This window comes from Pygocentrus nattereri, chromosome 12 (assembly GCF_015220715.1).
Source record: "Pygocentrus nattereri isolate fPygNat1 chromosome 12, fPygNat1.pri, whole genome shotgun sequence".
Taxonomy (NCBI): Eukaryota; Metazoa; Chordata; class Actinopteri; order Characiformes; family Serrasalmidae; genus Pygocentrus; species Pygocentrus nattereri.
In genome coordinates, this window is record NC_051222.1 from 19,542,694 (window position 1) to 19,568,313 (window position 25,620).

The window sequence follows — 25,620 nt, forward strand, 5'->3', positions numbered from 1 at the left end:
TTTAGTTCTGGATGAGATCTGATTACTAAAAGTGTAAGAAAGTCTGTGTTACAGTTCCCTTTTTGGGGTGGGGTGGTGTGGTGTGGGGTCGGGTGGGTTGGGGGGGGGGGTTGTTCAGAGAACTGACTTGTGGATGAAGTCGCTCAGTGTGCACTAATAAAAGAGAGAACAGAATATCAGTGATGCAGCGAATTGAGCAGTTGCCATTTCACATGGATTGAGTGAACACAGCAAAAAATGGTTTTAAGAATTTTTTTGTGAGTTTGCCACATTCAGGAAATGTCTTTCTGCATGCAGCAGATTTGCCAGACCGCTTTGGCCAATGACAGTAACATTTAAATAAGACTCTGCAATGTGTCTGCAGGGTGCATGAGGCATCGACGGGAAGGAACCCAGATGTTGAAAGGCTGGTAGGATAGTTTTGTGTAGATTTTTTTTTTTGCGTAGGTTTTAATCACTTTGGAAGTTATTATTTTAGGTGTGGTTAGGGGTATGATTTATGATTAAAATTGCTCCCTTTTAAATGATCCATGCGCGTGTTCTGGTTGTGAAAGGAGAACGCTATGAAAGTCGATTTGTAACCAGTTTACAGGTAGTGGGATGCTGTTCACTATTCTATAGAATTCTAATTTTCCTTGTTTCCCTGTTAGCTTGTACAGCTAAGATCACTGATCATCTACAGATTGCCCTAATGGCATTTGACACTTACACTTGTCATACTGAAAATTCAACACACATGCACTCACACACCCTTAATTTTACATAAAGTCATTTATATTTTAAGTGGCATATCTGAGGAAATTTAATATAATCCACTTGCATTAGAAAAATCAAAGGGAGACTTAAGGGAAAAACGGGAGATTCCAAAACTCGAGTTTGGACTCCTAACACCCCTGGGGAATCCTAACAACAATACAAGACATGGTAGACCACCAAAACTGTCATCTTCAGATAAACAGTGGTTAAAACGGGGTTCTCAGTCATGGTCATGCAGATCTACCACCCTGCAGAACCTTATCCAGGCAATGAGGCCTTCAGGTGCATGTAAATATTAGTGCGTGGTGTGTTGGATCTGGACTCTACAGGTTGGTCAATCTCCAGGACCAGGATTGGGCACCCCTGACTTGGTGCTTTCATCTTTGAGAGAGAGGAGAAAATGAAGCTCCACTCTTTGTTTAGATCTTTAAAAATCCACAGGTGTTTCTGGCTGTCGTTCCACTGTGAGAGGACAGCTCAGCACTGAGAGTCTGAATAATATAGCTGTTAAGAAGCTGTTAATGACCAAAGGGAACAGCCCAAAAAGAGCATCGCTGTGCAACTCAACTTTGGTGGTGTGGAAAAATATATCTCTTTTTCAAATTCCGTTGAAAAACTAAAAGCAGGTCTCCTGAAAAGAATTGAAGCTGTAATAAAGGCAAAGTGTGGATGACAAAAATATAGAAAATACGCTATATTTAGTCGTTGGGCTTCCACGTAATTTTCTGTTAAATGTTTTCTGCTTTTTCCTTGTGCTTAGTGGCTGTTTTGACTCTAATTGAATTGAAGTCTGAGTTTAGTACGTTACTGTATTACTGTACATATTGTGATTCATGTAAGCCCTTCTGTCTCAGCAGTGAACTGAAGGTTAGCTGTTTTTTCTATGTGGAACTCGCACTTCTGTGTCTGCGTCAACCTGCAAGAACAAACAGGTGCTGTTATAATCCTCACTGGGGTATCGGGAGCTTATGTTCATCTCATACAAACATCTACCTGGCATGGTTGACTGGTCACCTACTGAGGTTTTAGAATTTCGATTTAACTAAAAGGGAATAAGCATTAGCAGAGATCTGGGGGGAGGAAGGACAACCAAATGTAGTACATTGACTTTGGCATTAGGTGACATTTACCTACACTATTGGCTTAAACTAACAGAGTTGCCTGGCTGGCTATATAATGAAGATAACTAACCATAAAGATAAGCGTCTGAAGTTAATATTGACAGTTACTGATAAGACTGTGTTTTCATTGTGATCAGTAGCTCTGGTGTTTACATGATAACCTTAATGATAAGTGAGAGCCAGCTCTTTTCAGGCAGGGTATATAGAGCTAATTGCATTACACAAAAACAGCAGAAACAGAAAGATGCTTGTAGCTGAAGTGTAAAGATTTAAAAAGAAACGGATTTGGCATGAAAGATTAGTTAGAACCGATTGGTGCCTTTTATGGTTTTCTTTCACTGAAACGATCGTGTGATTTGTTTTTTTTTTTTTTTTGTGTGTGTTTGTTTGTTTTGTTTTTTGTGTCCCGCTCTTTGTATGATTTTTCTCACTCTTAAGTGACAGTGTATCCCTATAACAATGTAAATGATCATATTGCCCATCCCTAATGTAATGTCATTATACAGCTCAACACTCTTGAAGGAGTAGTCCCCTGGCATTTCTGTTACGCCAGCTGTTTGTACCCTGGGCTCCACCAGAGCATAGAGAGCCTGAGCCTTACATATTGGTGGATTGGAGAAGAATCGCTCTCGCACAAGCTAGCAGAGAGTATAAACTGCAAACATAGCAGTTGCAGAAAAACACCAATAAATAAGTTCAGCCTCAGGTTTTACTGAACTTGTATAGATTTAATGGAATAAAACTTTCAACAACATTTCAGTGAATTTGTCATGTGTAGTAACAGCTAAACCTTAACTAACATGCTGCTTCCGTGCTGAAAGGTGTGATTAGACTAGAATAGTCTGTTTGATCTTAAAAACCTACGATTGACCGTTATCTGTACAAATTTCAGTATCATTCACTATGGTTTTGGGGTTTTGTATAGAGTTTTTAAAATGTTACTGTTGTAGTGCCTTACAAAATTGGATCTTAAATTGGACTAAAATGTCATTGTCCATCTTTAGTCTTTGGGCAAAAAGGAGCCAAACTAAAATGTACATTAAACTGCAGATATATAAGGGAGTGGATGTGCGTCATTACATTTAACTGCACTGTTTAACATTCATTTCATCCCCGCTAAACATTCGTGTACAGACTCTCACTGAATATTGAACCTCAGGCGATCTCTCTTCCCTCACTTGCACTCTCTCTCTCTTTCTCTATCCCTCTCTCTCTCTCATACAATCCCCTGCCCCCCCAGTAACTCTCAAACTCTGCTGCTCCAAGCTGTTCCCCAACACTGCGGCTGTTGTCCCGTCCCAGTTGAGCCAAGAGCAAAGCAGAGCCGTCAGCCGCAGCCAAGCCAAACATGCAGAGCGGTGCGCTCTCTGTTATCTATCCAAATTCTAGTTATGCTCATTTGTGTTCTCATGAAAAGAAAATAAGCCGCGACGCACCTCCTCTCATCTGCTTTTTGTTCAACTTATGCAACTGTTTATACCAAATATTTAGGCGTGGGGCTTGATTTATTCTTTGGTTTACAGGCACTGATGAGTACTGTAAGGAGAGCTGTGGGAGGGAAGGATTCGCTCCAGCCAGCATGGCAGACAATGCTGCAGGGGAGCTGGAGTGGCCTGTTCCCTATTAAAGCTGATGACACTGCAGTATAGGCACAGAAAGAACAGCATTGGGACTGGCTTTAAAGAAAAAAAACAAACAAAAAGCACTGCACACAGTTTTCCACTCTTACTTCTAATATACTTGGTCAGCCAAGACATGTTTGGTGTCTCAAGTTCGCTCTGGAGCTATGAGGCTACGTGTGTAATAACGTAGCAAACGAATAACAAGCCTTTAGCTAGCAGTTAGTGTTGTGCACAGTGCTTGTCTAAATCATGATACACTTGCCTTAAAATCATGTTACGTTGTTAAATAATTTGTAATAGACCTGAAAAGTCTGGATAAAATTCAGGTTTCATGATGACTGCTAGAGGCACATCTGTTTTTACAGAGAAGTGTGACCATATAGAAGGTTTAAGCAGAGATCATAAAAGTGGAGACAGGTCACTGGTTAGAGTGGGAAAGCTTATATCCTAACAATCGACTTGGCGTCTGTTTACAGAGAAAGTGGATTTGCTGATGGTCACAGTCGCTCAGTGTAGAGACATGCGCAGCAGCTGAAAGCTGAAAAATGTTATTTTAAGGCAAACTCTACAAACCACATATGCTATTTTGTCAGATTCTATCAGTAATTTAGAATACATTTTAGAAAAGTGTTTGGCTTTGAGTTTAATGTTTAAATGTCCCTGTTCAGAGAGGTAGGGAGTCTGGTCTTCTGTAACTGGAATCAATCATCAATTTGAGCAACGTAATGTCTGAAATGTCATATCATTACTTTAGCATTCACAAAAGGTAATCATGTTTGTCTCTTGTAGGACTTGTCTTCAAAAGCACAGTGGCACATGACACCAACTGTTGTGGGTTTTGTTTTTTCCCCATTTTTAGGACATGTTGGTGAAACACAGTTTTGTTGATGCATTAAAAAAAAGACACTTTAAATATATAATAATATATTAACAATAATCCATAACAATAAGCCATAACAACAATCAGCTTCAATCACAAGCAAAGCTTTGGCCAATATATTGTTTTAACAAGGAAAAATCTACAGGCAGCAGTAGTACTTGCCAGCCTGAAACGGGTTACTGGAGAAAGATGCCACAAACATTGAGAGTCTGCTCAGTCTGTAGGCCAGGATTAGGAGCAGCTTCTCAGTCAGTCACTTCTTTTGACACTACAGAGTATTTACAATCATGTGCAAACGTTTGGATGCTTCTGGTCAAATTACGTGTTTTGCTGATTTTCTGAAGATGATTTGTAATACACAGTTAATGATTATTGCTGAATTTCACATTTTGAGGAAAAAATATGTTAAGCTAACAAGTAGAAATTGTTCAGTAAAATCTGCAGAAAATGGCATATTTGCAAAGTGTGTTGCCTGTAGAGGATGTTCAGTTAATTACACTTTGAAAATCAAGAAAGTGTCTGAATTCAATAGCTCATATGTCTGCATATGACTGTACAGTTGTGATTTAGGAATGTATTTACTGTCAATGATACCGTGAGGTTTTTATTACTTGTTAGCTACGTTAACCTCGTAGCACCAGAGCAAAGAACTAAGAAGCGAAGTTTGGAAGCTAAGCATGTCTTGGGTGATGGGAAAGTTTTTCTGGAGTATTTGTTTAACAAGTAGTAACATGTATTGATGGGGTAATCAGAATGAAGTGCAGCATGAAGGTATTTATTTATTTATTTGTTCTTTTTCTTTTTCCACAAGTCGTAGATTTTAGTTTAGTGTACAGTGCAGTGGCAGGGTATCTAGCCAGAACTTACACACACTTTCCTCCCCCGTTCTTGGTTTATGGGACAGTTTTCTGGAAAACGGCTCAGTCATAAGGGATCATCGTTAGCAGGAACTGGAAAATGGGCGCACGCACCGATCCAGGCAATTCGACACAGCGCACACACACGGATTTGAATGTTCGACGTAGAAAGAATGATTAGTATGAAAATGATTCATCGACGGACGAAGTTAATTGCACAACTTGGCAGGTTTTCGTGAAGAGCAGACAAGTTTGGGCTGGAGAAAAACTAAACCAAAATATCAGTGATCAATGGTGTATAATGTGTTTGGGAACAGACGGGACCTTTCTGTGTATTTGCACCACAGCAGAGGGTCGAGGGTTGAGGTCGTTCATTGCTGTGGAGATGGTCAGCAGTTGTGTGTGGGGGATTATAAGGGGAAGCATGTAGAGATGGTGAAATGTTTAACTATATGTATGTAAGAAATAGAGGTGGGAGATGAACCTATTGTGACATTATTGATGAACATCATCTTTTCCATATGATGGGCTACATATAAGGGCTGGGCTACAATATTTATCATGATGACTTTCATCACAATATGCTTTATTGAACAAATTGTGGTACTCAAAATACTTCCCAACTACCTGTTTGGTTAAAATTATTAGAGAATAGTTTAATAAGATTCCATGCAGAGCAGCGTGTGAAGTGTTTAGTACAAATAACTGGAGCCTTAATTTTTTTGATAGTATTTTTTAAAAGTGGAATTGATTTTTCTGTTCCATTTATTTAGTAGATGTAAGAAAAAAATGACATGTATCATCAATATTTAAAGAATTTTTGTGATTTTTACCATATAGCCCACAGATAATGAGATTATAAAAATGGACCATGGTGTGTTGCATCATGCGTCACGTCCATATTCAAACTACACACTGGAGTTTGTGTTGATAGAAAATGGAGAAGAAATTCAAGCTTTTAAAAACTGCTGAGATGCTCATTACAGCCTTCTTGCATAGTGTGGCCAAGTTTGTAAAATTCTGGAGTCTTTTTTCTTTTTCCTCACAAAACCCTGCTTTTGGTCAGTGCTGAAAAGATGTGCTTTCAGCTTGATTTCAGCTACGATTACAGATACAATATTACCCACAACTACTGCAGTATTTTCAGTCCTCTGATTATAATACCTGGTTTGTTCTGACTAATCATTTACTAAATGGCCCTTGGCAGTTATGTTCTACTTTTGGTAGCTTTTAGCATTCCAGCACCAAGTGCATAGCATGACTTCCAACAGTGCAAACCCTAATCAGTGCACTCCTTACTCTTTAGAAACGGTCCTCAGCTTGTGCCTAGAGGAGTGGTGTGTAACTCAGCCATGCTTGCCTCGTAGTCTCGTAAGCCCCCCTTTCTCTAACTGGTCTGGGGCTATGGGGCACATAAGCGTGCTACATTATTCATGAGATAAGCTGATGAAGGTGCCAAGCATCTGCTCAGGCGTCCCCTCTGCCCTGCAGAGGATGTTTATGACCCAGTGGACCCCACAGGATGAGGCCCTGCGAGTGGCTTTGCGTGTGGCTGTTTTTGTTTGCGCGGTTCAGGGTGGAGTGTGAAAGAGCCCCTGTCAGTTGAAAGATCAGGGCCAACATCCTGTGGAAGGAATTGTGGAGGGTCATCGTTTACATTATTTATTATTTCTTGTGTGTGTGTTAGGGCTGCACTGTTTAACGTTTGGTAATTGTTATTGTGATTGGAATACTGATGCAAAAGCATGCAATATGTAAACCAGCTCAAACCAGTCGCTGAATGTTTTATTGTGTGCTGCAAGCGAGCCCACGGACGTTCATTGGATGTGTGGATGAATCAAGCCATTGATGTGAGCCAGCAGACAACGTCAATTTGATCTAAGTAGTGTGGGTTAGTGGTGTCCTGTCGATATTGAGCAGCTATGTGATGATGACTAAAACAATATTTATAGTTTATCCTCAGTATTGAATTCATGATTGATAAGTTATTTAACTAGTTTTATTGCACTTCATAATTTGAAATCCAGTAAAAACAGTCTTCTCTTTCACATTGTGATCCCACATAAAGGCCCTAAATTTTTACCACTGAAACTGACCAGCGAAAATGTATTGATTTCAATGTTCTCTGCAGTGTGCTCTTCCAAGAGCAGAGCACAGGCCGGTGCAGGTAATGATCCTTTTATTTGGTTACCTGTGTGAATAATAATCATGGGACTCTTTGTCTGGTAATATTGCAACAATGTCTTACGCTGACGCAGATGTGGGAGCAAGCACAGTCAATCGTTACAATAAATGGTTCACTTTAATGTCAAGGGCTTTCACATTAATAACTGGGTGCAAAATGAAACCGTCAAAGTGTGCTGATGTCCACAGCTTGGTAAAGCCAATAACATCTGTTTTTGCAAGGACAAAAGTCTTTAAATGATTCAACCAATCAGAGATTAGAGCTTTACCTGGGACAAATAATGTAATTAACACATTCCCAGGTGTGTATAAAAAGAACCCTAGCACACCAGACTTGCATGTGAAGTGCAGCCTGTGTAGCATTTGCCAAGGCCCACAAGTTGCAGAAAGGATGGACAGTGGATTTTTCTGATGAATCATCCATTGAGCTGCATCCCAATTGCCGCAAATACTGCGGAAGACCTGTTGGAACCTGCATGGACCCAAGATTCACCCAGAAAACAGTCAGGTTTGGTTGAGGAAAAATTATGGTTTGAGGTTACATCCAGTATGGGGGTGTCCAAGAGCTCTGCAGAGTGGATGGCAACATCAACAGCCTGAAGTATCAAGAAATTCTTGCTGCCTATTACATTCCAAACCACAATAGAGGGCAAATTCTGCAGCAGGTTGGCGCTCATTCTCATACTTCAGCATCCACATCAAAGTTCCTGAAACCAAAGATGATCAAGGTGCTCCAGGATTGGCCAGCCCAGTCACCAGACATGAACATTATTGAGCATGTCTGGGGTAAGATGAAGGAGGAGGCTTGGAAGATGAAACCAAATGATCTTGATGAACTCTGGGAGTCCTGTAAGACTGCTTCCATTCCAGATGATTCCATCAATAAGTTATTGGAGTCATTGCCAAGACGTATGGATGCAGTGCTCCAAGCTCATGAAAGTCTTGCACGCTAATTATTTTTATTCCAAGGTACCATGACTTTGTTCTAATGTTATTGTAGCATGTTTTTGTATTCAAAATATGTAATATATAAAAAGTATGTGTATAATTTCAATTTTTTTTTTATATGGCAAGACTTATGTCCAAGCAAAATCTGACCTTTCTGTCCTAATTAAATGATAAAACTCAGTGAATGATACAAAACTTTCTTTTGGTATAATAAGCATAATCTAGAGAGCTTTGCCTTTCATATAAGCTGTTTCTGATTACAATTGATGAACTCCAAGTGAAGTTATTTGTTGGCTTTTATCAGGGATTGTACGGTGTCATTAGTCGGAAAGAATGGAAATGTTTCTGCCTGCTTAGCTTAGCCTAGTGTGTCATTTTGGCTGAGGCCATTTGAAATGACCCATTTCGACTGAAGAACAAGAGCTGAGACATGGGAAAAACATGAGTAAGAACAAGACCTGAAGTTGTTTTGCCTGATATGGTACCTGGCATTGAGGTGTGCAGATGTCCTAAAATGTACAGCTTAATATAGGCAGCGTTTTGTTTTTAGGTCAGTTGCATCTGTGTTGGGTGCGCTCAGTGTGGTATTAATGTGGGATATTACATCATCTAGCATGTTCACAAGTTCAGTTATGTTAACTCATATAAATCAGTATAGAGATTTATGTGCGAAACTGCATGTCAAGTTCAGCTTTGGTGAACTTTGACGTGCAAATTTACATCCTCAATCAGTAGAGCTACTGCTTTGTCTTCACCAATCTTTGAAAGGGTGAGGCTACATATAGCAGCATCAAAAATGAAGGAAATTCCAATTTCTTGGCACAGGCTCTAAAAATAAGGGTAGCCCTAGCTATGCTTTTTCACTGTCTGTGGTTGGTGGTTGCTCAGTAACTGCAAAGTTAACTGCTTGGCTTAGTGCTCCCCACACTTGTCATGCCACTGCTTAATGATGGTGTAATTGTTTTCTTTCAGATTTCTGCTGTTTGTTTTTGTTGCAGCCTTCATCACACCTTTTCCTCAAGGGTGACTACAACTTGAGTCTTTCAGTCAGATGAGATTGGTCCTTTGTTGAATTAATTGAGCGCATCTTGTAAATACTGATGCTAAATATATCCTATTGTGCGTGTTATTTTCCCCCTGGACTTTACCCACATGAGTTGTGCTCTACAGAATAGAAGCCTCCTAAACACACATGCAGCACTGCTACTCCTCAGCTTGCTCAGCACAAACCGTACGAAATCTCACACCTTCCAGACTGTATGTAGAGCATGTATAGGTGCAGGGCCCCTCTTGGCCCCACCATCTCTGGCCATAGGAGGGGTTAATCAGGTGGACGGGCAGCTGCCTTCAGGCCCAGCGGGGGAGATTAGCAGCTCTGTGTGGGAGAGGGGAGGAGGCAGGACAGCCCCCGTCTGTAGCTTCCCCTCGCCAAAGCCCCTGTAAACGGCTTACAAACAAACAGCTGCACATTTAATTAAGAGGGGCTGTGTGCCGGAGGAGCAGCAACACAGACGAGGAGCTGCCGTTTAAGCGCTAAAACACAAGTACAGTGTGAATGTACGCAAATTCCATTCCTTCACTAACACACTTGTGCCAAAACGCACAAGTGGCAGGTGCCTTGCTTATTAAGGCCCTGTTGTAAGGCGTGACATGGCCAACTGCCCCAGTGACTGTAGATTAGACAACATATGGAAAACGGACAGATTGCAACAGGCTAACTCAACAAATGCTTGAAGCTTGTAAAATGTTGGCTCTATTTTCAGTTTTCATGGCAGAGATCCACATACCAAATTATCAGCTAATGTTCTAGCTTTAGCAAAACATGAATTGGGTAAATAGTCCTGGTGAAGGCTAAGTTTTGACTGAGTCTGAAACCTTTAGTACAACAAGGCTAATTATGCCGCTAACACGCTTATCTGCACCAAAGGTCTAACATTTCTCCCACTGTGTTGTCCCAGTCGTGGATTATACTGCAGCTGTTGTTTGATCACAAGGCTTTAAAACATGGCTAATTATAGTTAACTGGTGGTTCAGGCACTGTGGCACAAGCCATGTTGGTTTAGACTGCTTATTAAAGGTGCTGCAATGCAGTCGCTTTATTAGTCAAGTCTTTGCAGCATTTTCTTTAAGGTTTTGCCCATCTTATATTCTGAGCATAGAATAAATGTAAAAACAAATGTGTTAACACCAGAGGTCCTGTTTTAGCACTTGTAATGTCCTTTGTGGGCTCACAGAAAAATTAGGTTTGCACTTGTAGTGATTTGCTTAGTTTTCAAATGCATCTGGTGAGTAGTGGTATGCTATAGCTAGCAAAAAAGAGAGAATTATTTTTAAAGGGGCTGCTAAGGATGCACAAGATCATGGCCAGTTATGATTTAATTATTGTTCAAATTTGTGAATTAAAAGTGGCTCACATTTAGTCTTGATAACCCTAATAGTTATTGAGTTATTGCAATGCTGATATAATGGAAATTAATGTTCTTCAGGCTTTTTTTTTTCTTATGCTATGTGATTTATTGCCCCCCCCCAATTGAACTATCACTTTATTTTTATATATATATGTGTGTGTGTATGTATATATATATGTGTGTGTGTGTGTGTGTGTGTGTGTGTGTGTGTGTGAATTAGTAATCGAATCCGTTTGAAATATCAACATCGGTCAGATGTTGATATTTTAATTAAGATCTGCCAATACTGATGTGAGTTTGTCATTGTGCGTCCATAGAAAAGGTTACAGTTAATTATAGGCTATAAAATCAGAACATCAACTAATAAACTACACACTCTTTGCAAGGATGTGTTCAGAGTTTTATTATATTTTCAGTCTGGAGGAACTTATATAACACTAAAATGTACTAGCTTGTCCAGAAGAAGGATGCCGAATTTAACAATAAGTTGGTTTCCACCTGAATGAACGCTGAAAACGACTGGATGTTAAGTATCCCATGCCCTCTGTGCAGAATCTAACTATCCATGAAAATGGTACTAAAGAAAAGTAGTATACAACGTAATTAGCATCTAGGCTACCTTGTAAATCATGTTCAAGCCTTTAGGTTAAGCTGTGTAGCGCTTACATGTGGTACGTTAGAATTGTGGTTGGGTCATGATGATATTGGTCATTCCAGAGATGATAATCATTTGCCTAAATTAATATTACTGCCCTGTTACGTTATTTAATTGCAGTGTAGATCAGAACAAAGGAAAATAATAAATTGACCAAATAACCTGTTGCGTTCATTCATCTCTAGTAACTGAATGTTTACCTATTTCGGCATTCTCAGGGTCTGCTGGTCATTCCAGAAACATGAAATATATCCCTCCCTCAAGCTTACATTTACACTAATCTCTCTTAATCATTCAGGACTTTTAATAGACCAGGGCACAAAAGTAACTGTGTAGCTGCGTGGCGTGTTAGTAATTTTTAGTGACTGTTATCCGTCCATGCTTTTGAAGTCTTGTTGACTGAAATAAACCTGCACTGAAAAGCTTATTTTTTATTTATTTATTTATTTTTAAAGCCCTCCCCAAAAATATATCTTGTACTATCTCTCTGAGTGGAGAGAGTGGAATAGCAGAGTGTGCCGCCCATTTTGCTGTCCCTGGTCCCGCTTGGCTCGAGGGTCAGGTGTGTTTTGGCTCGGAGACCCACCATACAAAAGGCCAGCCATTTCACGGCTGATTGCTGGACACCAGCTCCACTTGTGACACAAAGGGCCTGACAGTCATAGCTAGTGACTCGGAAACAACAATTAAGCTCTTCCCTTCTCCCGGTGCTTGCTGACACTTCTTGGCCTTTCCAGTCTGCCTGCATGTGTGTCTGTCTGGACGTTAGGCTTGTGCTGAGAGAGGATTTAGTAGCAGAAGGTAGCGCTGTTATTGGAGACTGCAAGGCGTTCTCAAGGTTGCAGTCACTTCAGGTCACCTAATGTGTGCGTTTGTCCTTCTGGTCCAAGCAGTTTTGCAGTGATGAATTTTAGATAGTTTGTGTTTTGTCAAGTAGACCTGGCAGTCAAAATTATACCTAGTTATTGACATTTAAATAATTACAGTGAGCAATTTAATAGTCTTTTTTTTGTTTGTGGTTACTATTAAAGTACAGGCATAAAATGGGCAGATAGCTTAACAGCCCATCTTCCTCCTTAACTGACGATACTTAGTAGCTCCTAGCTGGCAACAGGCACAGGTCAAGCTCAAATAAACAAACATTACGTGTCGCTGCCCTCTAAATGTGTTACAGCACCAAATCAGAGGTTAGAGCTTTTGTTGACATGTCTCAGTAAGTGCATGTTCTGCTTTATTTTGTTTGCATGCAGTCGTCTCAACACAAGTGGAAACGCAGTTAATTTTCTGTTTGTTGTGATGTGAACGTGATTTGTAAAAGCTAATAGCTGTGGAAAACAGTTGTGATACTCGTAATTATACTCAGATCATTCTAATCATTTATGACCAGGTCTACTTACAAGTAAGACCACTTGTCTTGACAGTAGCTCACACCGAGACTAACATAGTGACAACTTCATTAGAGAACGTAATATAGAAGAGAGGAAAAAAAGAAATGTGCAATGTTTTTAAGTGCACATTAGTATGCAAGTCAGTGGTTACACCTGCTCATTCAACATTTTCTTCTGAAAACAAAGGTATTAATATGAATTTTATCCACCTGTGCTGCAGTAACAGCCTCTGCTCTTCGGAGAAATCTACAGTAGATGTCAGAACATTGCTGTGAGGATTCGACTGCATTCAGTCACAATAGCAATAATGAGGTCAGGTACTGATGTTGGATGATCAGTTCTAGATCACAAATGAAGCTCCAGCTCATCACAAAGAGAGCATGGTTCCACTGCTCCACAGCCCAGTGCTGGGGTGTGTTATGTTCCTATAGTGTATGCTTGGCACTGAGCTTGTTGACCTTAGGCTTATGTGCAGCTGCTCCAGAGCGTCCCATGCTATTGTGTTGTTATGGAGATTATGTAGACTCTGCATATGCGGTTGAACCACTCTCTCAGCAGTGGGTACACAGTGTGTGTGTGTGTGTGTGTGTGTGTGTGTTTTTTATATATATATAATATTAGAGAAGTAAACCTCCACTTTATCATTCTCAATTCTCAGGTTGTGACATTGCAAGATTGATGGATTGTAAAGTCTGTTTTTGGCCAGCTAAGTACAAGTTGTAAGATTTTCCTTAACTGCTCTCTTAAATGCTTACAAACGTCTTGTTACTCCAGTGACCTCTTATTGTGTAAGTGCTGCTGAAATATGTGCGCTAAACACTAAGTGAGAGAGACAGAGAGACACTCGTTCCTGCTGTCAATTATACAGCTCCATTCGGTACCACTCGCCCGCCAGGCTTGTGTTGATAGTTAAACTGAGGTTATCACTTCAAACCTGCTCAACTGACATTTCTTTTGAAATCAAGAGTATTAATAGGGCATTTTTTCCTCCTTTGCAGCAGTAACATCCTCTACTCCTCTGGGAAGGCTTTACACTAGATGTTGGAACATTGCTGTGAGGATTTGATTTCATTTAGCCACAAGAGCATTAGTTAGGTCTGGTACTACAAACTCCACTCCAACTCATCCCAAAGGTATTGGATGGAGCTCCATCACTCCACACCCCAATGCTAAGGGGCTTAATAGCTCTCTGCTTTATATTGTGCGCAATGATCTTGGGTTCATATGCAGCTGCTTCAGAGCATCCCAATCTATGGAAATTACATAGGCTGTGTACAGCAGATTGAATGGATCAGCAATGGGTGCATCTAAAGGAGCTGAATTCACTAATTAGAAGAGGTGGTTGGACGTACAGTGTGGCTGTTGCTGAGGAGTAAAAACACATTGAAAATAGGTGAGCAAGCGCATCAGGTTTGCTCTAATTTAAGGAATAGGTAGATGAAGAGCAGTAATGGATTACCTTTTCTATCTGCTGATAATATTGGTTATAAATTAAATGAGTTTAGATGAAATGATATGACAAATATAATTTTAACTTATTTTATCATCATAATACTTAATATAATGATATCAGAATAAAGTCACAGTCGTCGAAAAGTTAAAGCAAATGCAATTCAGTAGTAAAACAGTAATGCAATATTTTTTTTTTAACATGAAAAACAACTTTTATTTAGTGTAATATGGAAGCTGTAATAAGGAGCTTTCTACAGGTGGTCTAAATCTCTAGTTTTATTGAATTTTTTTTAAAGATGAAAGGTGATATTAATACTGTTCTTTACCATCATATGTTCTAAGTGTATAACTATATTACATAGTATCATGTGATATTGAATGCTTTAAAATCTCAGGTTTATTACAGGCTAAGGCTTATTATTCAGTAACTACAGGGACTTCAGCTGCATAGAGTACAATTTAAATTGGGTGGAGTTGTTCTTAAATTAATGGAGTGTGTAATTAAACTTTGGACCCTTTGGCTTGTCCTGACCATTTAAGAGGTTCTATGCCAAAAAAAGTCTTACCTGACAGCTTGTTCTAATTGTGTTTTCTTTTTTCTTCTCTTAAAGTTGTACAGAAGACATTGTAAAGATTTGAAAATATATTTATTTATTTTTATTTTAATTTTAACAGATCATAAACAATTTTTTCCAAAAGAAAAACAATCGGGACCTATACACCATGGAGTAAAGAGCACAAGATAGAATTTCCAAACTACATGGTGAGAGACGCACATTGTGTGTGTGTGTGTGTGTGTGAGCATAAATTTCTAAAATAGAGCCAAAAAGCAGTATCATGGTCTACAATGCGGTATATTAGTATAGACCATATATTGCCCAGCTTTATGAAGAATGCAGTTGGCCAGCATTCTGTAAATATTCACAATGCCTGCAGTTTGCTTAAGAGAGTATATTGTAATTTATGCATGGTAACAGTAACTGATATATTTTCCATCCCTAGGCTTAAATTCAAAAGAAACATTGTCCTGTCTGGAAGGTTCCTTGAAACAGTTGTTTGGCAACAATGAGGCACTTATAATATTGCGTTCCTAAATCTAAGCTGTCCAGCCACCTACGTTTGTCCGAGTCTGAAGAAGGTCAAACAATCACACTGTTATTTCTCATTATTTTCTCATTCCCGTGGCCTTTTGCGGAACTGAATGCTGAAAGTTGATTCACTATTGTGCAACAAGTAATGAAAGACATGCTTAGACAATGCAGCATTCTTTTAAAGATCAGTGGACATGGGTCTTTTTCAAGCTTTAACTTGCCAGTGTTAAGCAGGATGAGACGTGATATATTAGAAAGTTACCGTAAGTGTAAAAGAGATATTTGAAGCTGGAAATAAGTGACCATTCACAATAAAATATCCATGGGTTAGGAGTGAATCGGGTAGAAGTTGTCCTAAATTTGATAGTTGGTTTCAAAGCCTCAAACACGTCAGGTTGTTGGCATTCAAACGTACAGATTTTTGGTGTGATGATCGTTACTTTTATGTAGAAATACTCATGCAGGTGGATTATTTTAAAACTAATCAACTCAGAAATATCTCCTCGAAAAATGAGTAACTTAATGACTTTTTAATAGATTTTATCTTTTCAGCCATTTATTTTTGTTTCAGGTATACTTTGATACGTCATTACTATCTTGAATTTGGAAAATATTGCGGTTGTAAATTTGAGTTGGTCTACAGCGCTAAAGCGCCTCACGGTCAAGCACCGACTCTTGTCTAAAGTGAGACAGAGAAAAGGTGAGACTCGCATAGAACGTGGTCATTTTAAAGAGAGGGGATATGGCATGCAGCTGCGTCACAGGCTCTGTAGCTTTCATGAGAAATTAATGGTGGCAAGAGGAAGAGAGGCAAAAGGAAGGTCCAGGACGTGGAGACAGGAGGCCGAGGCACAGCAGCTCAGCAGCCGTAACTCAATCCCAACACAGTGGCTGCCTGGATCAACTTTCTTATGCATCTGTGTGTATGTGAGAGCGAGAGTGGTGTGTGTGTGTGTGTGTGTGTGTGTGTGTGTGTGTGTGTGTGTGTGTGTGTGTGTGTGTGTGTGTGTGTGTGTTTGCACGCATGAGAGGGAGAGTGATAAGTAGAGGTACCTGTTTAATACGCATGCGCACTGTTGGCATGTAATTTGGCACTGAGGTGACGCGAGGTGCATGCATGCGTACACAAGCGCACACGGGGAGGGATCAAGAATGCCCTGTGGGTCGTCACTCCTCCATTAGCTGCTTGATAAGCCATGCTGCAACACACAAGGAGTGGCTTTAGCCAGTGATGGAGCTTTATTGTTCACCGTGCTTCAGCAAAAGAACGAAGGAGGGTGGGAAGGGAGCACTGTCTGTGCAGTGGGGTGGAACACTTGCCCTTTGAGAATGCTGAGAGAGCAAAACAGTAAAAAAAAAAAAAAAAACAAAAAAAAAAACGATAAAGCAGGGGAATAAACTGGTGCTGACTTTGTGAAGTGCTTTACATTTTCCCTTTTTAAAGTTTAAAGGACAGATTAGGTTACAGTTATGGTTATATTCATACTCCTAAAAAATAAAGGGGCCTGAAAGGGTTCTGTGCCTGCTGCCATAGAACCGCCATTTTTGGTTTCAGCGGTTGCATCCTTAAAGCAGCGGTTCTGTCTGAACCATAGAAAAATCTCAAAATTTGTCTCTACATAGTAAGTCTAATTATTGTGAGTATTCAATCTGCTTTGCATATGTTACAATAAATGAATGTTTAAAATGATAATGTAAATTACCAAACAGCCACACCACAATCAGCTGTGTGTAATGTCCTAGAACAGGGACATGTCTCTTATGTGGAGGTCAGCGATGGCTGTAGAGAAACCTGGCGAATTGGACAAGGTTCTGATGAGACATGATCCTCAATTGTTAAGTAAGAACAGGAGGTGAAGGGGACACAGGAGGGCAAGCATGAAGGGTTTGGTGCAATGGCACTTGGTATCGACAAAGGGGGTCATGGACTAAAAAAAGTTTGCTTTAGAGAACCATATTTATAAAAGAGATCAAGTCAAAATAATAACAGGGCACCTGTGGGTTCACTAGTGGTTTTAGGTGGTAAATTAAATGTCTGTATTTGCGATGTAGATATTGTGACCTCTGGTTCCTATCACTACCACTGTAAAGAAATCTGAGTCTGTAATGTTCTCTACAATGAATCATTTCACATCAGACCACTCTGACTGATGTTTACGTTTTCCCGAGTAAATGATACAAAAATGTTGAAGATCCCTTTAAGACGGGATTACTTTTACAAGTGAAATAATGTAATTTTACAACAGGGCGACTGCAATGTTAGGACCGATTTGCACAAGATACAATGTCTTGGTGTAATTTACAGGGAAGGGAGTGATAACTCATTTTACACATTGCTGTCACACCCTAAGCAGAGTAGGTTTTTTTTTTTTTTTTTTTTTTCTTATTGGCAACATGCTTGAGTGGCTCCAGGTTTTCAGTCCAGAAAATCAGGGGAACACCTGATTCCACTAATTTAATTGGTCTGGTTTAGTTTGGTCAGTTTCAGTTTTCAACAGTTGTGCGTGCTTCTGCTTTGTTGTAATGAAAACCTGCAGTCATACCGGCCCTTTGCAGATCCGATCAGACACCCCTGGTTTTGCTGACCATTTACCTGCTTGTTTTAAGTCAGTCGTTTCCAGCCCTATTCCTTGAGAGCACCCTTCCTGCAGAGCTTAGTTCCAACTTGTATCCAATAAGCTGCCCCACCCCTTACTTAACTCTAATACATCTGATCCAGCCAGTCAGAGGCTTGGAAAGAGGTTGATTAGGAGACCACAGTCTTAAGTAAATGCAGTGTATTATTAGCGTTGTTGTTGTTTACAGCCAGCAAAATCGCATAAAATAATTTTTCTCTCATTTTACATCATTTAATACAACCCCAATTCCAGTGAAGTTGGGACGTTGTGTAAAACATCAAATAAAAATGATGATTTGCAAATCCTTTTCAACCTATATTCAATTGAATACACTACAAAGACAAGATATTTAATGTTCAAACGGATAAACTTTATTGTTTTTTGCAAATATTCACTCATTTTGAATTTGATGCCTGCAACACGTACCAAAGAAGTTGCGACAGGGGCAACAAAAGACTGGGAAAGTTGAGAAATGCTCAAAAATACCTGTTTGGAACATTCCACAGATGAACAGGTTAATTGGAAACAGGTGAGTGTCATGACTGGGTATAAAGGGAGCATCCCTGAAAGGCTCAGTCATTCACAAGCAAGGATGGGCGAGGTTCACCACTTTGTGAAAAACTGCGTGAGCAAATAGTCCAACAGTTTAAGAACAATGTTTCTTAACATGCAATTGCAAGGAATTTCATCATCTACAGTCCAAAATGTCATCAAAAGATTCAGAGAATCTGGAGAAATATCTGCAAGTAAGCAGCAAGGCAGAAAACCAACATTGAACGCCCGTGACCTTCGATCCCTCAGGCAGCACTGCATTAAAAACTGACATCACTCTGTAATGGATATTACCACATGGGCTCAGGAACACTTCAGAAAACCACCGTCAGTGAACACAGTTCGTCGCTCCAGCTACAAGTGCAAGTTAAAACTCTGCCATGCAAAGCAAAAGCCACATATGAACACCACCCAGAAATGCCGCCGGCTTCTCTGGGCCGAGCTCATCTGAGATGGACTGACGCAAAGTGGAAAAGTGTCCTGTGGTCTGACGAGTCCACATTTCAAATTGCTCCTGTCCTCCGGGCCAAAGAGGAAAAGGACTGTCCAGATTGTTATCAGCGCAAAGTTCAGAAGCCAGCATCTCTGATGGTGTGGGGGTGTGTTAGTGCCCATGGCATGGGTAACTTGCACATCTGTGAAGGCACCATTAATGCTGAAAGGTACATACAGGTTTTGGAGCTACATATGCTGCCATCCAAGCAACGTCTTTTTCAGGGACGTCCTGCTTATTTCAGCAAGACAATGCCAAGCCACATTCTGCACGTGTTACTACAGCGTGGCTTCATAGTAAAAGAGTGCGGGTACTAGACTGGCCTGCCTGCAGTCCAGACCTGTCTCCCATTGAAATGTGTGGCGCGTTATGAAGCGCAAAATACGACAACGGAGACCCCGGACTGTTGATCAACTGAAGTTGTACATCAAGCAAGAATGGGAAAGAATTCCATCTACAAAGCTTCAACAATTAGTGTCCTCAGTTCCCAAACTCTTATTGAGTGTTGTTAAAAGGAAAGGTGATGGTAAACATGCCCCTGTCTTCTTTGGAACTTCTTTGGAACGTGTTGCAGGCATCAAATTCAAAATGAGTGAATATTTGCAAAAAACAAAGTTTATCCGTTTGAACATTAAATATCTTGTCTTTGTAATGTATTCAAATGATTCTAGGTTGAAAAGGATTTGCAAATCATCGTATTCCATTTTTATGTTTTACACAACGTGCCAACTTCATTGGAATTGGGGTTGTATTTGGAGACATGCACCTGAGGTGGCATATACATATCAGCTAAAGCATGTGGTTGCATGTGTACCTGTGTGTACACAGTTTGCATTGGAATATGGGTCAATTTATAGTAGGTAGTTGTAACTCGCTTCCCCTTGTAAAACTAATCCAGTCCCAGTAGTACTTCAGTTGTGTTGGGCAACCATGAGCTCCCTGAACATCTTCAAACATCTTGACATGGATTTTTGCGGCCATTGTTATAAACAGTTTTCACTCAGTTGGTGTTTTGATGATGGTGGAAAGGGCTGTCGGTCTGATCTCTCATAGCGTTTCAAAACTGCATAGACCTTCTCGGTCACTTGTTTTTCCTAAGAGTCGGTGAAAGTGCTCTTACGTATTGGACACATTAAAGTCCTATAGCCCCTCCAACCCCATGGTGAGCTTTAGCAATGTTTTCCTTTTCCTTGCACACTTGAATGCAGACACAACCATATAAATGCCATGTGTGATGCATTCACCGACACATTCTGTTGGTTTGTTGGGTTTTTTTTTTTCTCCCTTGTTTGTTTGTTTGTTTGTTTGTTTGTTTTCTTCCTCCTGAACAAATGGAAAAGCTAGCTGGATGTCTCAGTGCTGATCTCAGCTGATGGCACAAGTAGCCACTCACCCACTGTGCTACAAGAGAATGAGTGACCCAGTTGAGTTTGACCTTTTTTTACACCCAAATCGAGCAGCTGGCCTTGTCATTGTCCAGGCCTCTTTAACCCTCAGAAGACCAAAGTTATTATTGTGCTTTTTCTGCACAACTTAATTGTAATTGCGTTATGTGGTGCATATTTCAGTACTTATGACACTCTTAAGTTCAGTTTGTATTATACATGAAAGAGTTTGAGTTTATGCTTCTCCCCCTCCCCCCTCTTGTTTCTCTCAAGGGGAAGGAAAGTTATTTCCCCACAAAAGACTGTTTGCTGTAACTTCATCAAATTCAAATCATAACATCTTGTTCTTTCAAATGCATGTCGATGAGGTAACCGTCTTCATTTGAACAGAATGTTTAAATAAAAACATTTTAGATACATAAACAAACCTATTTTTTATAGCTTTACAGTGGATTATTATCCTGGGATGTTTTTTCAGTTTTTAAAAAGAGGCATTTTTAACAACCAACTTGAGTGAAGTTTTAATTGTGCAAAATAGAAAAACAAAACTGAAAAATATAAATAAACGTTTCAGTATTTCTTTCTAACGCTCACCTTGCTGGCTTGGAGGTAATGCTTTAAATCTGAACTTTGTCGTCTTCTTATTTTGGAATTTTTTATTCAAATTTAAAAATAGAGCTGCAGCATTTAAGACTGGTGGGCCAGTAAATTTGAATTAGCGGACTTCAGCTTCTTCAGATTTACCAATTCATTTTTCTCCTGTTTACATCCTGTACACTCGTGCCTGCTGGAATTGGGAAAACATTACTCTTACATTCACACTTCAGTACCAGCTGTTCCATGCTTGCTATGTGAACATGGCTGATTGACTAACACAGTCTGATGCATCTGACAGTCAGGCGGCTCCTCAGAATGGTGTCAGTGTTAGGCTAAAGCTAACTAGCCAGCTGTTCTTTTGTCAGCTGCCCTTAAAACTGTAGTGGACTATTTCAGATGCAACAGAATAGACAGCAGGAGGTGATGAAGAGATGTTTTTCCTTCATGTTTTCATTTTCATTTGAAATGTTGAAATGACATCCCCAGCTCAGACACCCAGACGGCTAAAGTGACAAACATTAGCATGATTTGCACAATTTGTATATTGAGTTGTTTGCATTTATCTGTGGAGCAGTGATGTAGTGGTTCTGATGTAGTGGTTCTGATTACTCATACTTGAGAGAACTTTGACCGATATACTGGAGGAGCCAGTATACCGCCCACTAATAACCACAGCTTTTTAAATTACTTAGTAATTAAGTTTAATTACTTCACGATAGGAGGCGGAAAAATATTATGTTGCTCCATTTTGCAATTGCAATATGGCAGTATGCCTTTTATGTGACATGGCTAAAGATTGGTCTACATTATTTTAGCCTAAAATATGTGCTTGTTAGATGAATGGCTTTATTTATCAGAACACCCACATGTGTTCCACACATCTGGAACATTTAAAATGTGGCTTGATTTGTTACAGCACTCAGTCACAGTCTTCGGTCACCAGCATTTCAAAGGCCAATACTGTGATAACAATTACAAAATAATATATTTAGTAGCCCTATGTTGGGTGTAGGGCACTGAAAAAAGCCTAATTGTTTTTAATGCAGTACTACAGCTTTTCATTTATTCACACAATGTAGTTTTATTTACATAGCGAGTTACACCCCCAGAAGCTCATGTTACAAAATCTTCAGTGAAATATGAGGTAGACATTTGAAGTACTGTTCTACTATATCTAAAGCAGAAACTCAGAAGCTGCTTATTTACCAAATGAAAGCGTTATAAAAATGCAAAGGTAAGGGATTGACAGGTTTGAATCTGCTGATCAGTGGAATTGGCAGCATTGTCACTTGGTTGAAAAGAACAGACGCTTCTGATGCCTAACCAAGATTTGGTATGATTAGCCATCCAGAATTTGAGATTTATAAAACAAAGGACAGACTCATTGGAAGCATCAGGAATGGCATGTGGAAAGCAACACTAATCAGATGCCTGAAGTCAAAACTTTGCAGTGGTAGAGGTCCAGTAGGCTAAGGAGCATCTAGTTTAGGAGCACACTTTTGTTTGTTGTGGTGTTTTTGGCTGGTGGAGTGTCAAACATGCAAACTGGATTTGAAATGCTGCCAAATTGCCAAATATCCTGAGTGCATAATTTGAGCTTCAGTGTGTGTGAAAATGAGTGAGTTAGGGCATTCAGAGTAAAGTCTCGTGTTTGAAACTGTCTTGTTCAACTGTTTTCTTTTTCCCCTCCCAGATCAATGTACGAGTGACGACAATGGATGCAGAGCTGGAGTTTGCCATCCAGCCAAACACCACTGGCAAACAACTGTTTGACCAGGTAAGTTCCCCACTGGCCTGAATGCCATTTTTCTCACTAGGCCTGTCGCAAGTATTATATAATTGCCTAATTGCAATTATTTGAAATGATCACAGTTACTTAAGCGAGTGTAAAGGTAAATGAAACAATGCAGTAAATGGATTCATTGAGATATTATAGGGCTTATGAAAACAAAAAACCTTTGTACTTCTCACTTCACGCTCTAACACATTTAGAGTGCTGAAAAGTGGTTGTTTATTTGTTAGCTGTGTGGCTGAGTTTTGAGCATGCATGTTAGTAAAGTGAGTATTTTGCTTACATTTTCACTTTTGTGAAGAACATGTAGTTTTGGTTGCCTGTACTCATAAGTCTGTGTAATTATATATATTTGAGTGGTTACACACATTAGTGTACATGCAGTAGCCAGGACCAGACTTGGGAACCACTGCTGTTTGACCCCCCCCCCCCCCCCCCCCCCCCCCCCTCTCGTTCTGTAATGCTAACTCTAAAAGGTAACGGACTCTCTTCCAAGTTCGTGAATCATAAATTTTTTAATAATAGTATTAGCAAATCAAATGTCATTCCTCATTTTATGCTACTGTGTAACTGTTTACCATGGGTAATCAGAGAATCCGTAAAAAGATTTTAAATCATAAAATGCTATTAGTTGTCACATTGAATGTCTCCAGAATTTGGATTTTTATTTTATTTTTTCCAGAGATTTTTTTTTCCATTTCCCCGTTCTTGCCGGAGCATATCTGTATCCATTTTTCTGTTTCTAGTCCATTTGCTTGTTAATTAATTACATGCACCTTTTACATATAGAACATGTCTGCCTGGTAACTTTAAAGATCAGCTGATTTTACACAGATCCGTGCAAAATCTTGTAATTTTAAAGCCTATTTAAGTGAGTTATTGATGGAATATCTGATTGAGGTAGCAGGGGAAAGCCAGATTGAACTGAAGTGATACAGTCTATCCAGTCTATGTTATTCAAATGTACAACCAGGAAACCTTATTTTTGTTTAAATTGAAAGTTTTTGTTCTATTCCTAGAAGCCTTTTTTCCCTTTAGTAGGAAGAAATTCGTGTCAGCAGTCTCTTCTCTCTGTGTGAGGGCTTTAAACAGTGGCTTACTGTAGTGGGAAGCAACAGAGCCATTGCAGGAAGACTGGGCTGCTTTGTCATTTGATGGTGATGTCACTTCATGCTATGCCAAGGGTGCGAAGTTTTTTAGCTCAGCGGTCGCTCTGCTGACATACACACTAAGGGCCTTATCTGCATACATCTGCTCTTTCTGGTTCAGTTGTGCTTCTTCACTCTGAGTTTGCATTGACCAAGTGAAGTCTCGTGCAGAATCATCTCGGTATGGTTTGTGGGTTCAGGACTGGTAACTTTAATGCCTAATGGCAGCGAGTATCGAGTCGACACTCCAGATTTTTCAGCTTGAACTGATGTGTCTCATTGTGTATGATTGTGGTGCTGCTATATCTGAACATTACATCTCTCTGGTGGTCATGATAGCTAAGCCCCCCTGCTGAGTTGCCAGCAAGAGCCAACATGTATACTTTGTGCAATATTAATGCCAATGGCTAAAATATTCATTTGATAGTCTGAGATGCTTTGCTGTCTGTGCTTTTTTCAAGGGTTAAATGGAGATGAATTGAAATGTAAAGTTCTCTGCTGAACTAAGCACAGTTTTGCGTTTTGTTCCATGATGGTGGTGGTTGAGGTTTTCCACAGAGGAAACTAATCCAGGATCAGACAATGCATAGCCTCTAGCCTGAATAAGTTGCCTCAAACAAATCCATTTACTTCACCGCTCAGTGCATTATGCTCCATTACTATTGACTTTTGAGACCACTTTCGCTGAAGGATCTCTATTATACAAAACATTGGTCCCTCATGAGCTCTTCTGTAGCCTTCAGCTACTCTTGAAGTTTAATCTTTTCCTAGGATCCATTAAAATGTCCATAAAAAGAGGTGTGCTGGATTGCTGCTTCTTCATTGTGCCTGTATTAGGTGTTATTCTACAGCATTGTTTTAATGGTCATAGCATAACTGTGTGGTTATAGTGAGTGTAGGTTCTGTAGATAGACTCACAGTGATGTATCTTAATTGTTGCTGAAACACTGTTAATCAGGCTCCGTATTACAGAAACCTCAACTCTGAAATCTTATATATTTAGTCACCATGACAACTTCAGGTAGGACTGAATTTGGGACAGAAGCTATTACAGAACAACAGTTCTTAAGTTTGTGATCTTATCCTAACTCCAGATAAGAAAACCGTAAAAAAGTATCCTAACTAGACAAAAGTTCCTTAATACTGTCCTAACTTTAAGACAAGCCCAGAGCTGTCTTAACTTCTGTTTTAATCTTGTTTCTGTTGTTTTATGCAATGACAGGCAGCAAAGTTCACTATAACTAGTATATTGATGTTACTTTCATCTTCATTGATTTGTAATTTTTTTCTTCCCTTTTTTCCCCCCTAACAGTGGTTTAAAAGCCCCAGTCTTCCGGCAAGATCTCAGCTGCTCCCTCTTTTTACCTTTGTTCATGTTGATGAAAACACTTAAATTACAATCATGTCAGTGAATAATGAGGAGTCGGAGCTGAATGTGTTGCTCTTTGTTAGGAGGAATAACGTTAGTGCAGTTCAAAGCTCGCTAAAGTGTTTGGAAATTGGAAACTGAAACTTGGAGCAGAGACGCTCTGATAAACAGCACAAAGTGCTGTTAGTCTTTTAAACTTAGTTCTTCACACTTTAGTTTGACGTTTTTACATGAATAACAGTAGCCTGCTGTCTGGCTAACTAACTTGACTGTTTAGATTACGTGTTGTTTCAGCTGAGCGCTT

At 39.7% G+C, this 25,620-nt stretch overlaps 1 protein-coding gene across 1 annotated transcript in view; it reads left to right on the forward strand.

Moving 5' to 3' along the window:
- Positions 1-25,620, forward strand: part of LOC108434698 (radixin) — a 69,178-nt gene that overhangs the window by 11,101 nt on the left and 32,457 nt on the right. Inside the window, exon 3 of the mRNA XM_017710028.2 lies at positions 22,701-22,784. Coding sequence (XP_017565517.1) covers positions 22,701-22,784 — 84 coding nt within the window. The remainder of the gene's footprint in view (positions 1-22,700; positions 22,785-25,620) is intronic.